Consider the following 16,194-nt stretch of genomic DNA (forward strand, 5'->3'; position numbering starts at 1 on the left):
TTCAATTTGTAACAATGAAATTGGGGGGTCACCACAACATGAGGAACTGTATTAAAGGGTCGCAGCATTAGGAAGGTTGAGAACCACTGTCCTTAACACCTAGAGTGCCCGGGGAGCGTGATCGCGCTCCTCCCGACTTTTGCCAAAAATGCCGGGAGCACTATCAAAGCTTCGAAATGGCGTCCAGTTCTAAGTCTGCTTTTATTAGTGATGATGATATTGCTAAATATGTCAATGTAGTAAAGGTTTCCTTAAGTTTTTGAATATGTAACTTCATTTACCTGCGATTCATAATTTTTTTCCTAAACTGCTGTAAAATCAGCAAAAATGCCTTGGCAATTTTAGCATAGTTCCTAGGATATTGGTTGGCACTCAAAGGGTTAAGCATCACCAGGCACGAATCTGCCTCCCAAAGCACCATGCTTACCCCACTCCCTCTGGTTTCTCCCAGTACCCAGACCCTGGAAGCCCAGATCATTCCAAGCCCTCACTGAGCACCAGCCCTGTGCCAGCCCCTCTATTGGGCACTTGTTGGGCAGAGCTGCCGCTCATGCTCCTCGGGGGAGGAGGCAGGAAACCATGGCCCAGGGTGCTGGGCAGCAGCACCTGTCTGAGGGCAGGGACTGGGGAGTCAGCATGTCCAGGATGGCTTCCCAGAGGCAGTGGGGTCTGAATGGGGTTTTGAAGGATGAATAAGAGTTCTCCAGAAGATCAAGGGCCGTGGTCGGCAAACCGCAACTCGCGAGCCACATGCGGCTCTTTGGTCGCTTGAGTGTGGCTCTTCCACAAAATACCACGGGCGGGCGCACACGTACAGTGCGATTGAAACTTCGTGGCCCATGCGCAGAAGTCGGTATTTTGTGGAAGAGCCACACTCAAGGGGCCAAAGAGCCGCATGTGGCTCACAAGCCGCCGTTTGCCCAGCCGCAGTTTGGTCAAGGGGATAAAGGGCAGTTTGAGCAGGAGTTCTAGTTCAAGCAAAGGCCCTGGGCAGGACATAGCCGGACTTCCCTGGCTCTGGACACACACCCCAGAGCAGCAGTCACCTCCCTCCCAAATGCTCCGCCCAGCGCGCAGCCTCGCTGCCTCGCACGTGAACATCTGGATCCGAGAACAGGGGCCCCCCGATGCGGCCAGATTACCAAGCAGCACTGACTAAGCCCTGAACAGCGGTGCCAACAATAAGTGCTCCCCGAGACCCGGGAGGCAGAGAACAGCGTGGGCAGAGGGGCTGGCGGGCTCGGTGGGGCTGAGCGCTGGAGCTGAGGAGGACCTGACTGGGTAGAAAAGGGGAGGGGAGGGGAGGGGACGCCTGGCAGGGGCCCCGCAAGAGCAAAAGTGCTGGGGTGGGAAGCACCCCGGCCTCCTGGCTGTGGCCGCGGGAGTGGCTTTGGAGCAGGGAGTCCAGTAGGAGTGGAAGGTGAGCCCGGCCTCGAATGCCAAGCCAGGAGGAGAGGGGGCCCTGGAGAGGCCGACCCTTGGTCCCTAGGAGGAGCCGGGGCAGAGGAGGGGAGAGCGGCCAGGGCAGGCTCTGACCCGCTGTCCCCACCCGCAGACACCTGCTACGTCCTGTCCTTCTCCATCATCATGCTCAACACCAGCCTCCACAACCCCAACGTCCGGGACAAGCCGCCCTTCGAGCGCTTTGTGTCCATGAACCGCGGCATCAACGCCGGCAGCGACCTGCCCGAGGACCAGCTGCGGGTAAGGGGGCATGGCCTCGCCCACCCCGGCACTGATGGGCAGCCCGAGGTTGGCGACTGTCTGGAGACGGACCCCCGTAAGAGGCTGGTCCTGGGATCCCCCTCCCACGTGGCCCCCATGTTCGTAGACCACCCAGGAGGTCCTGCCAGGCCTCAAGCTTTGAGGGACTCTGGCATCCATCATTCACACCTTCCAGAAAGGGCGCCTCACACAGCCCGTCTATTTCTTGGAATCCCAGATTCTTAGATGCTGAGTGCGTCAGAGCTGAAAACCCTCACGCTCTCCCCGCTTCGGAGGGAGGAAATTGAGGTCTCCCGCAGGCTGCACATCAGCTCAAGGGCTGAGCAGAGCCCAGGGTTCCCGTCTCCTCGTCAAGCAGCGCCCGCCCCGCCACCCTGCTCCAGGCCCGGTGGAGTACAGCCCTGGGTGACTCCTGCTGTGCTCGCCATGGGAACACGGCCATGGAGACACAGAGGACACTACCTCCCTCTCCTGGGGGCAGGGAAAGGTGTCGCCCTAGAAGGCTCCACAGAGGGGGTGACTTTGAACTGGGCCTTGCAGACTGAACAGGAGTTTCCCCCGAGGAGAAGCAGAGAAAGGTCCCTTCCGAAAGAGGAAGCAGCCAGAACCCAGGCCTGGCCTGGTTGGGGAAGGGAGGGGAGTCCGGATTGGCAGGCTGGGGTGTGGGTGCCTGTGGACAGTGATGGGCGGCACGGTGGGGCCAGAGCGTCCAGGCCTTTGGACGGCAGCCTCGGGAGTTGGCCTGTTTTCTATGGGCCACAGGGAGTCGGGAGCAGCTCTGCAAACACTGGCGTGAGATTCAGAGCCTGGCTCAGCACAAATGAATGGACAGTTCATTTCTCGGAGTGGACATGCCCAGAGCTCCATAGAACCCCAGTTCCCTCCAGGCCAGAGCCCGGCAGGTGCGGGGGAGAGTGTGAAGCCCACGCTCCCGGCTTAGCACCATGTACCTCCTGCAGAAGCCGGGGGAGCCTGGGTCCGGAATGAGGCTGGCGCCCCCCCTGTCTGAGAAGGGCCCTCAGCCCCCCACGCTTCTTAGTCCCAGAAGGGAACATTGATTGTGGTGGGAGCTCTGGTCAGATCTCGCCTCCCCCGTCTGCCTGCCGCGTGACCTTGGGAATGACTCACCCTCTCCCAGCCACCAGCCCCTCAGACAACAGGGATGATGGCGCCTGTGTCACGGAGCTGCTCTGAGAGCCAATGTTTTCCATGCAAAGGGCACAGCCCATGCAGGGACAGACCACAGGCTCAATTGGTGGCTTGTGCCACTGGTAAGAAGAATGAATAATGATTTTAACACCCCGGCACTTAGTAAAACGCCTGAAACATAAAAGGCACTCGAGAACTGTTGACTCATCTCATCATGGCACTCCCGGCAGGAAGCTGGGCACACGTCTGGCAGTTAATGAGTTAATGGCCAGCCAGCCCAGTCCTGCCCGGCTCCCCCTTGCCACAGAGTAGCATCAGCCCCCAGGGAGCCTTTCCCAGCACCTCCCTCCTGGATCTTTGCTCAGTTTAAGCCTGTTGTTGATCACAATCCCTTGCATTTGTGTGGAGCTTGTAACTTTCTGCTCACAGAGCTGGCTGGTCTGTTATCTCAGTTTTGCCTCAGACTCTGCCTGGGGGGTCTGGGAAGGGTTCATCCTCTTCCTTGGCCACTGAGAGAGGCAGGGACGGAGCAGAGCTGAGAGGTCAGGCCACACCTGAGTCCTGGTCCCCACGTCCTGGTACATGACGTTAGGTAAGTGGCCTGACCTCCCTGAGCTCCCAGCTCTCAGGATTAGTGTAGGAAGGGAAGGTATTTAGCAAAGTACCTGGTGCAGTTGGAGGGGCTAATTCATCCAGAAGCTCTCGGGGCACACGGAGACCCACCCAGGCCTGGTCCTTGCTATCCAAGGCTTTCGCAGGTCGCTGCTGTCGATGGCCGGACGGTGGAAGGGGGGGTCTCCTTGCCTTCTCTCTGGGCCTCCTCTTCCTCATATGCAAAGCCACGACTCGGCTTTCAGCACCTTCGGATATTCAAAGTTGGCCCCTTTGCGGAAGGATTCCTCGTGGAGCCATCCCAGCCCAGGCCCTGCCGAGGACCCGTAGTGCTTTGAAGAGCCTGATATAGGAATTAAGCTGCTGCAGGTGCAGCACCTAAAGGGAGGCCAACCCGAGGGCTTGCGGGCCATGAGGATGCACAGCTGGGAAAGGCTCGGACAGGGGCGCGGTGGGGTTGAGGGATGGGTGGGTCGAGCAGGTCTTCCCTGGCCCTCGTGATGGGACGGGCCACAGTGCCTACGAGACTTGGGGCAAAGACACGGGTGTGGACGCAGAGGATGGAAGATCAGGTCCTAGCGCTGCCTTTATGGCTATATGACCTTGAGTCTGGGCCTCAGTTTCCTCATCTACAAAGTGGGCTGATGGCACTGATCCCACGTCCTCCTCCCAGAAGCAGAGATAATGCACTTCAAGTCCCTGGCACCTGGCAGGTGCTGGAGAAATGAGAGGAATCACTTACCGTGAGAGCGCTGCCCAGAGAGGGAGCGAGGGTGTGAGAGGAGAAGGAGGAGGGTTACAAGTGGAGAAACTGAGGCCGGGCAGGGGAACAGCCTCCCAGTTCAGGGCATCTTCTACTGTGGAGTCCAAGTGACTCCATCAGAACTGGTGGAGCCCAGCGTCTGAGCCCCGTTCCAGGGACTCCACGTTCTCCTTAAGTCTCCCGACCACCTGAGGACTCTGAGCCGCTGTCAGAAACCATCCCCAGTTCACAGTGGAGGAAACTGAGCTCCAAGAGGCGTAGCTGGTCAGGGAGGGGTTTCATAGTTTGTGAGGAGTTCAGATTCGAAGCCATGTCTGTCTGATCCCAGAGCCCTTCCCTCTGCAGAGACCAGGGGCACGACTTAGGGACAGAGGACTTGGCTGTGTGTCCCTGCAGACAGTCGCTTCCTGGCTAGAGGAGCTTAAGCTCATGTAACAGAAAAGATCAGGGATCAATTTGTCTTCGGGTCTGTCGGCTTCAGGTGTGGCTAGATCCAGGTGCTCAGAGAGGTTGGGTATCGGTCCTGTCTCTCATGCTGTCAATCACCCTCCTCCATGCCAGCTTTCCTCTCAAAGGGGCCCTCCCCAGGCTGTGGCCGGGATGGCTGACAGCTCCAGGCTCCCATTTTGCTTAGTTTAAACTAAAGTCCCAGAATTCAGGCTGATTGGCTGGCTTCGGTCACCCTTCCCTCCCTGAACCAGTCACTGAGACCAGCAGGATGAGATGCTCTGATGAGCCAGAAGGGACCCGTTCACACCCTGCCCTGGAGCCTGGGTGGGGGCAGTGGGTGTCAATACCCCTGGGCAATCTAGACAGAAAGTGTGTTTGGGGTGGGGTGAGTCCCCAGAGGGACACAGGGTGTGGAAAGGGGATAGATGCCAGTGTCTGATGGTGCCCACCCAGCAGAAGACAGCCCGGCCCCGTGGTTTGGTGGCGGCAGAAGCAGGGGTGTTCGGTTGGGGGGTGGGAGGCTGGTGTTTATAAGGTACAGGAAACATGGGGAGCTGAGCGGTTTTCCTTGTGGGGGCAGAATGTGCAGGCGGATACGCTGCGCGCAGAAGCTGCCAGGGCCCCCAGGGGGTGTGGGGCAGGCTCCCCTGCCCGCCTCCTCCGGCTTCCAAATATTTGTCTGTGCTGACAGCTTCGCTGACAAGGCCTCCTGCTGCAGCCCTTGTTTAACCAGCATGAGCCACCCGGGAGTTCCCAGGGCCAGGCTGGGCCAGGCAGGGCATGGCTGGGAGAAGCAGCGGGCCTTCCGGCTGCTCTGGGGGCTGCAGGGGCTCCAAACAGAGCAAGGGCCCTCCCCCCCCCCCCACCCCTCCCGCCCCGCGCTCAGTCAGAAAGACCTTCCCTAAGCAAACACCATTTCTAAAACTTGGGGGAATCAAGCAGCCCTCGTTAGATTTTTTCATTTAAAATGTTGAGGCAACCATCTGAACAGCAGCGCACACAAACGCGGCAGAAGGAAAAGATTTAATTATCTTGGGGATGGAGAGCCAGCACTGCGTCTGGTTTTCAGAAGCAGAAATAAACAGCTTGGAATGTTTCCCCAAACACTGGGAAGCCTGGGCAGCTCTTACGAAATGAAGTGCCCAGAGGGTCCAAAACGCACAAGGATGACCCATCGCCAACACCCACACTCCGAAGGGAGGTCTGAGCCCTGACTCGCACCTCCAGTGACAGGCGCTCCTGCCCCTCCCAGGCTGCTCCTTCCATGTTTCAGCAGCTCTGGCAGCCAGAAAGCCCTCCACAGAGAACGGAAATCGCTCTCTGGGACCCCTTCCCCCCAGTCAGAGCCCACCCAGAACAGGTCCTTTGCCTTTGACAGCCGAGGTCAGCGTTTCACCTTGAGAGTCTCCTTCGGCCGGACCAGCCCCAATCCCCCGGGCTCCTCTGTGCCCCCACCCAGGGCACCTGGAAATCCCTGCTGCTGTGCCTGAGCAGGGGTGTTGCCCAAGGAGGCCCTGCCCTTGCCTGCTGTGCCCCAGCATGTGCATCTATGTGCTGTGTGTGTATCTGTCTGCACTTATATGTGTGTATCAACGGTATTCCTATGTGTGTGTGTGTTTCTATCTATGTGTGTGTGTTTCTATGTGTGTGTGTGTGTGTGTGTGTGTGCATAAAACACGCACGCACAGGTGAACGTGTGGGTGGGTGTACAGGTCCCAGTCACTGAGTGTCCTGTCTCCACCACCATCACAGGGTGACAGTCTTGGACGTGCTCATCTGACCTGTACACACTTGGTGGAGGGAGTGCAGGCGGGGGCTGTACTCCTCCCTCCTCATCACCTCCTGTGACTTGGAGAGGGGGCTCTGACCCTATGTAGTCTCTTTACTACCCCAGAACCCTGGCCAGCCAGCCTGTTCTCTCCATTTATTGGATAAGGACACAGCAGCTCAGAGAGGTTGAGGGACATGCCCAGGGTCACACAGCCCCTGAGTGACGGGGCTGGATTTTAACCCAGAGGGCCCAGTGCTCCTGTCCCACCATGCCTCCGTGCCACTGGCTGGGATTCCAGGCGGGGTGTGTGGGTGGGGGTATGGGTGTGGGTGGGGAGCAGCATCCATTCAGTCAGCAAACAGTTGCCAACCTGCTTTAGGCCAGGCCCTGGGGAAGCTGGGCGGGGGGGAGGGGGGACACCCAGGCCTGCCCTGGAGGAGCTCCCCTATTTGAGAAGGTCAAGGCCAGCAAGCAAGCTGAGGTTGGAATACTGATAGCGTGGGGGCCACGCATGCGGCGACCACACAGTATCAGAGGCGCTGACCTCCTCTCGCTCTGCACGGGCGGTGGGGGGGTGGAGAACCAGGGGGTCTGGGGGAACCCGGGAGAGTCTCCCCAAGAAGGCCAGGGACCCACGATGAGCTACAGGAGAGGAGAGTTTGCCCCAAGGTCCAGTGACCTGCCCGAGGCCACACAGGCCAGGCCAGGCCCCAGCCTGGGATGGACATTACAGCCAGGCCTTTCCCTCCTTCTCTCGGGCCAGAACCTCTTCGACAGCATCAAGAGCGAGCCCTTCTCCATCCCTGAGGACGACGGCAATGACCTCACTCACACCTTCTTCAACCCTGACCGCGAGGGCTGGCTGCTCAAGCTGGGTGAGGCACAGATCACTCAGGCACACGGGCACACGCAGGCACACACTCGGGCACACTGGGTCACACGGCTGACACACACAGGCACACACTCATGCACACTGGGGCACATGCTGACACACACACAAGTTGACATGCAACCTCAGGGTGGTGTCGAGCCGGTCCCAGACCTCCTGACTCCCGGTGCAGCTGTCGGCCTGCCCCATCTCTCCATCCGTCTGTCCTGGGAGTGAAGGGGATGGTGGGGGAGGGAAGGACAAGCAGGAAGAGAGGCAAATGCTGACAGACCCACAAACCCTTCATCTCCAGTTCCTCTCCCTTCCCGAGGGCCACTGAGGAAGCTAAGGCTCCGTGAAGTGAGGGCACCTGCCGGAGGCCACAGGCAGCGAGTGGCAGATCTTGGTGGGCAGAGGGCGGGGTGTCCCTGAGGACAGAGGGGGCAACAGGATGACAGGAAGTGGCTCGGGGGAGCCTCCCCCAACATGAGGGCCTAGACCTGCAGAGAGGAGCCGTGGTGGGTGCTGCGGTGGTGTGGGCGGCAGCTGCAGAGTCTGGTAGGGGAACCACAGGGCCCAGCCCCGGCCCCCACTCCCACTCCTGGACGCCTCCAGCAGGGACCGCTTAGCCGGGCACAGGGGCCTTCTGCGGCAGGCGGGACAGCTGTGACATGGGCAGAGTAATCACTGGGAGGCTTGACTGTAGCAGAATGGCCAAGCGCTTGCCTCTGGAGCTCTGCCCCTGGGGGGTTCGAATCTCAGCTCTGCAGCAGGGTCTTGAGCAGAGACTTGGTCTCCTCATCTCTGAAATGGGGTTAATAACGATCTCCTCCTCACGGGTGCAATTAATAAGTGATTATTATTTAAAACCCTCTAGAACATTGGTTCTCAACCTGTGGGTCGCGACCCCTTTGGGGATCAAACGACCCTTTCACAGGGGTCACCTAAGACCATCGGAAAACACATATATAATTACATATTGTTTTTGTGATTCATCACTCTGCTTTAATTATGTTCAATTTGTAACAATGAAAATACATCCTGCAGATCAGATATTTACATGACGATTCATAACAGTAGCAAAATCACAGTTATGAAGTAGCAACGAAAATAATTTTATGGTTGGGGGTCACCACAGCATGAGGAGCTGTATTAAAGGGTCGCGGCATGAGGAAGGTTGAGAACCACTGCTCTAGACTATTGCCTGGCAAATGAAAGATGAAATGCTCAGCCCAGTGCCAGGCAGGAAGCAGGCCAAGGATGGACCGAGGGGGCGGGCGGCAGGACAGCCCGGGGAGTGGCCAGCCACTGTCCGGGGTCTGATCATGGAGGAGCCTCGCAGGCTGGGTCAGGCAGCTCAGGGAAAACCTGGGGGTGCGGAGCCGCTAAGATTTCTGAGAAAGGAAGGGATAGATCTGGGGGAAGTGCGGCCGGCTAGGAGCTAGGGGCCCGGGGGGGTGGGGGAAGCACCCAAGGCCCTGCTCTTCCGGGGGGAGCATCGCAGCCGGGGGGTGGGGGGGGAGGAGGAGGAGGAGGAGGAAGCGGTGGAGGAGGAGGAAGAGGGGGAGGAGGAGGACTGACTCCGAGTTGGCCTCTTGCAGGAGGCCGCGTGAAGACGTGGAAGCGGCGCTGGTTCATCCTGACCGACAGCTGCCTCTACTACTTCGAGTTCACCACTGTGAGCCCGCCCTGCCCCTGCCCCGCACCCCCTCTGCACCCCACGCAGCAGTCCCCTCACAGAGCTGGGGCCCTTTGAGATCACATGATCCACCTCCACACCCATTTTACAGATGAGGAAAACTGAGCTACAAAGAGGAGGAGGGGCTGGGCCAAGGGCCAAGGGATTAAAGTTGGGTCTCCTAACTCCCAGCCAGGGCTCTCTCTGTGCTGCTCCCCCTCCAGGGCTGGACAGAGTCTGGGAAGACAGGGGTCCTCCCCTTGGTTTTAGGGAGCCCCACAGCTCACTCCCCTGTCCACACCTCAAGGCTCCGGTTGCTGATCGTGACCTCCCCTCTGGTTCCCCTGCAGGACAAGGAGCCTCGAGGAATCATACCCCTTGAGAACCTGTCGGTGCAGCAGGTGGACGACCCTAAGAAACCGGTAGGTGTCGGAGTGGGGACCTGGGAGGCTGGAAGGGCTGGTGGGAGGAGAAGGAGGTTGGGCTGGGTTCTCCAGCAGGTTAGGCCAGACCCCACCCACCTTGGGGAGGGGAGGAGGCGGGGAGGGGCTCAGAGCTGCCCCCATCTCCCTCCTGAGGCCATGGACCCTTCCGCCTGCCCCTCTGCCTCTCAGTAAGCAGGCCTGGGGCCAGGTGTGTGCTGCTGCTTGTCCAAGCGGGTCTTACCCAAGAGCCTAGTCCTCTCTGACCTCCTGGAGAGTCCAGCCCAGCCCCCCTCTCCTCCCAGCCCTGCCCTCACCTGGCTGCCCCCCCACAGTTCTGCCTGGAGCTCTACAACCCCAGTTGCAGGGGCCAGAAGATAAAAGCCTGCAAGACGGATGGTGATGGCAAGGTGGTGGAGGGCAAGCATCAGTCTTACCGGATCTCGGCCTCCAGCGCCGAGGAGCGGGACCAGTGGATCGAGGCCATACGGTAAGGGACGCCCAGCTGCTAGGGATGGGCTTCCTGTCACTTCCCAGAAGCCCCTGCTTCTTTCGGGCCTTCTTTCCTGTCTGCAAAGGAGGACAACTCCAGAATCTCCCTCCTGCTTCTGGCATCCAACTCCCTCCCACCCGTACTCTGTGCGCACTTCTCTAGGCCAGCACAGTGCCAGGCACCAGGGCACAGGGGGGTGCGGCACCAGCTCCATGGGGCTGGCAGGAGGCGCAGAGGAGAGGTCGCATGTCTAGCTCTTTGCCCAGCACCTGACATTGGCCGGAGCTCGGGAAGGCGCTGTAGTTAGTGGCGGGATCCTAAGTGGCCCTGGGAAGACCTGGTAGAGATGGAGGGACAGGTGTTCCCGGAGGGAGGACCAGTGTGGGCAAAGATGAGAGAGCAGGTCAGTGTGTGGCACAGTCCTGGCGGCTGGTACTGGGCAGCGTGGGGCCTGACTGTGCGGGGACAGGGCACTGTGGGGGCTGAGCAGTGAGAGATGAGGCTGCAGAGGATGGCAAGGCCTTGGCTGCCATGGCAACGAGCTTGGATTTCTCGGGGGGGCGGGGCGGGGGGGACTGGGAAGCCACAGGCTGGTAAATAGAGAAGGGGTGTGGCCAGGTGAGAAAGGCTACGGTGTAGGGGCAATGGAGGGACAGGCCATGGAGAGGCAGGGCCAGGTGAGGGGCAGGATAACAACCTTGACTCTGAGCCATGGGGAGATGTGGGCAAGGGCCAGAGGAAGACAGAGGACCAGTGTCTGGACCGGGGCCATGTCCCAGGAGCTTGAAGGGTCTTTTCCCTCAAGCTTGGCAGCAGCTCTATTAGGCTGCCAGTTCAAATCCATTCTCACGTCCATTTTACAGGTGAGGAAACTGAGGCCCAGAGTGGGGAGGGACTAGCCCAGGGCCACCCTGCCAGTGAGGGACAGAGCCAGGCCGGCAAGCAGGTCTGACTCCATCCAGGATCTTTCCACCTCCTCCCGGGAGTCTGATGGAGCCTGCAGAGGGGCGCAGGGACATTTGGGGGGCAGACTTCCCCAGGCTTTCAGCTCTCAGCCTCCTCTTTCCAGCTCTGATCATGGGCCTCTGAGTTAGGCCAGCGAGGCCAGACACACCTGGCCTGGTCCCAGGTCCTGGTTGGGGTCATCTGGCCTTTCCCTGCGAAACCTACGCCCCTATCACAAGCGCTGGGAGACAGGACGGCTTCATGCTAGCTCAGCCCCCCACTCTTTCACCTGTTCCCCTTCCAGGGCCAGCATCACCCGTGTCCCCTTCTACGACCTGGTCTCTGCTCGGAAGAAGAAGATAGCCAGCAAGCACTGAGCTCCTGGGAGGGGTGCTGGGCCAGGCGTCCCGGAACCCCATGACTGGTACCTGGAGACCCACCTCCCAGTCCAGGGCACCCTTTCCTGGCCTGCAGACATCCTCCCCTCCCCCGTTACTTGGAGCTGACAGGATGGGGAGGCGGAGCTCAGGAAGGTAGGTGGGAACAGCTGAAGGCCCCGAATGGCCATGAGGCCCCTCGGCACCCAGCGGCTGCCAGGAGAGGCCTGAGGAAGCAGGCGAAGAGAAGCCAGCCCCCCGTCCTCTCTCTGGGCCTCAGTTTCCTTTTCTGTGAATGTCTCCTCGCCCTCTGAAATGCTGTCAGGCCTCACAGCAGGAGGGCTGTGGGCTTCCTAAGCTCCATCCCTAGGGCACTGTGTGCCTTCTGCCCAGGGCTCACTCCTCCTCCGGTTCTTGGAAAACTGAGGGATGTCTTGGCCCCTCTGGTCTCTGTGCTCCCCACCATTGCACCCGGTGAGGGGTGCCTCAGCCCCAGTGCAGGCCCCAGCAGTCAGCCCCTGGCTGCCTCCCTCCTCTCGAACTGCTTCCTCCAGGCAGACCGACAGGATTGCACCAGGTCTCCCTAGGGAGCTTCCAGCTGAAGATGTCTGCACTTGTTTACTGAGCTGGAGGGGACTCTGGACTGGAAGCTGCGGGGAGCCTAGAGCAGAGTGGGCTCCGCCCTCGGGATGTCCATTTCAGGGGAGGCGCCGGCGGGACTCCCCAAGAAAATGGCGCAGAACATCCCAGACAGATGTACTCGAGCAGGACTGGTGGTACAACCAAGAAGCCAAGAAGAGAAAGCTTGTGAGTGTGGATTCCAGGAAGGCTGCCTGGAGGCAGCGGCCAAGTCGATGAGTGACACAGAAGCTCATGGCAGAGTCTCAGCCAGGCTTCCCTGCGAGACCCCTGAGCAGGTTCCCGTGCTGGTGAGGGGCGGCCCAGCTGGGCCCCGCATCCCGGGACCCTCTGCAGCAGCACACGGAGAGCTGAGCCGCATCCCGAGACCCTCTGAAGCAGCACACGGAGAGCTGAGCCAACTCCCCAGCAACTGACAGGCTCTCTGTCTCCAGGGAGGCCCAGCCTGGAGGAGGATTCCTCCCTCCAGCAGCCTTCTTCTCAGAGGCACTTCTCACCCCCTCACCGGGTCCTGGGGGAGCCCCTGGAGGGAAGTTCCCTGCAGGAAGCAGCATATGGGGTTGCCTCTGCCCCACTGCCAGCCTGAGTGGGCAAGCAAGAGCTCAGGGGTTCCCCAGGGGAGGGGAAGCCACCTCTCTTCTCCCCGCCGCCACCCCTCCACGGCGACAGGAAGGCGGCTGCCTGGTGGAGGGAGACCCCCCATCTCTGGGAGTGTGCAAGTGCCTGCTATGAGATGGCACTGAGGAGGCGCTGGGCTGGGCAGCTGCGGGAGGCGGCCTTGCAGGACATGTCGGGACTTCCCAGACCCCGGGTCAGCCTGGGAGCTGACCTCCACCTCTGCCACCTCACTGGCCCAAGAAGGGGCAGTCAGGGGTCATGGGAGGAGCGCTGCTCTGGGGGTCACAGGGTCTGAGGTCCTCTCCTGCCACTGCCATCCGCTGGCTAGCTGTGTGATCTCAGTCCACTCCGGTCCCCTCGGTCCTCAGCGCCTCCCCTCACTTTGGGGGAACCAGTGACTATCTGGGCACGAGGAGCATGAATCACTGAGATGAGAGAATAAAGTCATGATCCACCTCAGGAGTGAGGCCCTGTCCTCTCTCTGTGACCCAATCCTGGCCCTTCACCTTCATCACCTCCCCTGCTGAGGGCAGGAGGGCCAGGCAGGGAAGAGTGGGCACTGTGGAGGGGCCTGGACCCTCACCCTCAGGACACTTGAGGCTGCCACACTGGACAGACATCCCCGAAGGCCGGATGTGCCACAGGGCTCTCTCAGAGCAGGGGTGGGGCGAGCTGGTTCTGCCCAGGCTGGGGAAAGGTGAAAGAACTTCCCGGAGGCAGTGCTGTCTAAAGGGAAAGAGCTGCTGCCTGGGGAGAGAGGTGATGAGCTCCCTGTCTGTGAAGGGATGCAAGCACAGCTGGCTCTAATGGCCCTGTGGGGTGTTATAGAAGAGCTTCAAGGTGGTGACCTTCCTTTACTTGTACTTCTCACATTTATTAAATTCCTCCAGGGTCCCAGGCGCTGTTCCAGGCACTGGTGAATCCCTGCCGACTGGGGCTTACATTCTAGTGTTTCTGGAGTCTAACACCCTAGGCAGCCCCCTCCAGATGTGTAGGGTACCCAGGTGGCTCCCAGCCCCCTCTCTGAAATTCCACCAGTGAGTCACTGCACTGATCAACTTACCCACATATGCATTCACTTGGCCCCTGCTTATTGGGTAGCTGCTGTGTACCAGGCTCCACACGCAGAGCCGGGGGTGCAGAGATGACCAAGACAAAGCCCTTGACCTCTAAGGAGCTCAGATCAGGTCAGGGAGACAGATGAGAAAGAGCAGGGACAACCTCTGCTGTTCTGGGGGAGCACAGGGGCCAGTGGAGGCTGGGCTGGGCTGAGGGGCAATCTGGGGGGGCTTCTCGGAGGAGTTGTGCTTGAGCGTGGGCAGCCAGGTGGGGGAAAGCACACATACCTGAGAATGCAGTGAGCTCACCTCATGTCTGTTTCCTAAACCACACACACACACACACACACACACAGAGAGAGACCGTGAATGCCTCACAGGCCAGACGGTCCCTGCTCAGTGCCTAGGACACAGTAGGTGCAAAATAATGGTTGGTTAGACTGAAGTCAACTGAGAAGTCAGCATCAGCAGGTGCAAATGTCTGGAAGCACAGAGAACTGTGGGAAGGGGTGTGCTGCCAGGGGTTGGGGGAATGACAGGAAAGGGGGCAGGGCCACATCACAATCCAGGACGGGGAGGGGGGCTTGACTCCCTGGCGCAGGCCCCCTTGCTCCTCCCCTGGGCAGCTTCTGCCCATCTTCCCACCATTCCGCCACTCCTCACTCCGGACAGCAGGGGGCTCCCACCACACATGGATGAGAGGTTCCCAGGTTGCAGTCCCAAGGCCCAGACCGCCTCCCCTGCAGGCATGAGACTGCCAGAGCAGAGCCTTGGCCTGGGCAGGCTTGGGGGGTGGGGGTGGGGGGGCTGAGAGGAGGAGGGTAATCTTTTCTAGTTGAACCTGCAGGCTCAGGCTCAAGCAGCCCAACAGGCAGCCACAGCACAGATAAGCACCGGCCTCCCCCACCTTCAAGCTGGGCTCAGCCTAGGAGTCAGGACGCCCAGCTCTCACTCTCTGGCTGTGGGCCCCTGAACTTGTGGCTTCCCCTCCTGAGGTGTGATCTTCCTCCCTGAGGATTGAGCCAGGTGACCTCCATCATACGAACCTTTAACAGGACTTCCATGTGCAAGGGTGTCTCCGACATAGGTGCAGCACAGCCCCTGCCCTGATGGACTGACAGGTGTGGGAGAGGGGGTGGCCAATGAGGAGGTTTCACAAAAGTGTGAGAGGCCACATGGGGGAGTCCTGAGAGCCACCCAGAGGCCCTGGGTTCAAGGCCCAACTCTACCCTGTGTCTTAAGCAAATTTCCTCAGCTCCATGAGCCTCAGATTTCCCATCTATAAAATGGGAACAATTAAATATATGCAAAAGTACTTAGAACAGTGTTGAGCACCTACTCAAGGTTATGATAAATGCTATTATTTATTACTGTTGTTGTTATTACAAGGCAGAATGTGTACATGCCTTCATGGAGATATAAAACAGGCTGAGGCCATTGGGGGAGGAAAGATTCATGGGGATGTGGGGGTGGAGATCTGGGAAGGCTTCTTGGAAGAGGTGCCCATCTATTTATATATAAAGAGCCAGGGGCCATCGCATCTGAAACAATGGAACGGACGACCAAACAGGCTGAGTGGGGCGACAAGGCCAGCAGGGGGGGCAGTTGGGGGCGACCAGGCCAGCAGGGGGAGTGGGGGCAGTGAGGGGCAACCAGGCTGGCAAGGGGGGGAGTTGGGGGCAACCAGGCCAGCAGGGCGGGAAATTAGGGGCAACCAGGCCAGTGTGGGGGGGGGCAGTTGGAGGCGACCAGGTTGGTGGGGAGGGCAGTTAGGGGTGATCAGGCTGGCAGGGGAGCCAGTTAGGGGCAATCAGGCAGGCAGGCAGGTGAGCAGTTAGGAACCAGTGGTCCTGGATTGTGAGAGGGATGTCTGACTGCCGGTTTAGGCCCGATCCTGGGGATTGGGCCTAAATTGACAGTCGGACATACCCCGAGGGGTCCCGGATTGGAGAGGGTGCAGGCTGGGCTGAGCGCCCCCACCACCCACATGAATTTCGAGCACTGGGCCTCTAGTTAAAGATAAGCAAAGTGAAATCCTAGTTCTTCCAGCCAGTGGGACCAAGAGGAACCGAGACCAGGATTCCTTTGGACCCCAAAACAAGCCTCGGGGGGCCCAAGAGGATACAGGTTTGAGGAGGGCTGGGTCCTGGCAAGAGCTGGGCTGTGTGCACGGTGCTGCAATCCCTTGCATCTCCAAGGCCATGTGCCCCTGGTCACGAAGCTCTGACTGGGGATCCAGTGACAGGGCTGCTGAACAGAGGCAGAGGATGTCCTGGGATGGAGGAGGAGAGGGCGAGGGGGCTCTGAGAAGGCAAGCGGGACCCCTGCCCAGTGCACACTGGGTAACCCAGAGCTGGCAGGAGCCGGGGATGGGGCCAGGCAGCCGGCAGCCAAGCGGCAGGTGTGAGGGACCTGGAGAAATTGATTTATTAGGGACAATGAGAGGAGCTAAATGTTTGCCGGCTCGGTGATGACTCAGACGCTCCCTCAGGGGTCCACAAAGTGTGAGCATCAAAGAAGCAAAGAGGCCTCCTCCCACCAGGGTTCTGCCAGCCTTGAACCGGTCCTTCCCAGGGATGGAAGGGCCTCCCACGGAGTGTCCTGAGGGCCTGGCCTCCCAGAGGCA

General features: G+C 59.6%; 1 protein-coding gene across 3 annotated transcripts in view; it reads left to right on the forward strand.

Annotated features, from left to right (window-relative positions):
* The window catches only part of CYTH4 (cytohesin 4), a 30,928-nt gene extending 17,482 nt beyond the window's left edge, over window positions 1–13,446 (forward strand). For all 3 annotated transcript variants that reach the window (XM_036299813.1, XM_036299814.1, XM_036299815.1), the window contains 6 exons: window positions 1,556–1,704; window positions 7,234–7,345; window positions 8,940–9,016; window positions 9,367–9,438; window positions 9,774–9,928; window positions 11,181–13,446. In XM_036299813.1, coding sequence (XP_036155706.1) covers window positions 1,556–1,704; window positions 7,234–7,345; window positions 8,940–9,016; window positions 9,367–9,438; window positions 9,774–9,928; window positions 11,181–11,253 — 638 coding nt within the window. In that variant the 3' untranslated portion in view covers window positions 11,254–13,446. The remainder of the gene's footprint in view (window positions 1–1,555; window positions 1,705–7,233; window positions 7,346–8,939; window positions 9,017–9,366; window positions 9,439–9,773; window positions 9,929–11,180) is intronic.
* The last annotated feature ends 2,748 nt before the right edge of the window (window positions 13,447–16,194 follow it).

Source organism: Myotis myotis, unplaced genomic scaffold (genome assembly GCF_014108235.1).
Source record: "Myotis myotis isolate mMyoMyo1 unplaced genomic scaffold, mMyoMyo1.p scaffold_m19_p_3, whole genome shotgun sequence".
Classification (NCBI taxonomy): domain Eukaryota; kingdom Metazoa; phylum Chordata; class Mammalia; order Chiroptera; family Vespertilionidae; genus Myotis; species Myotis myotis.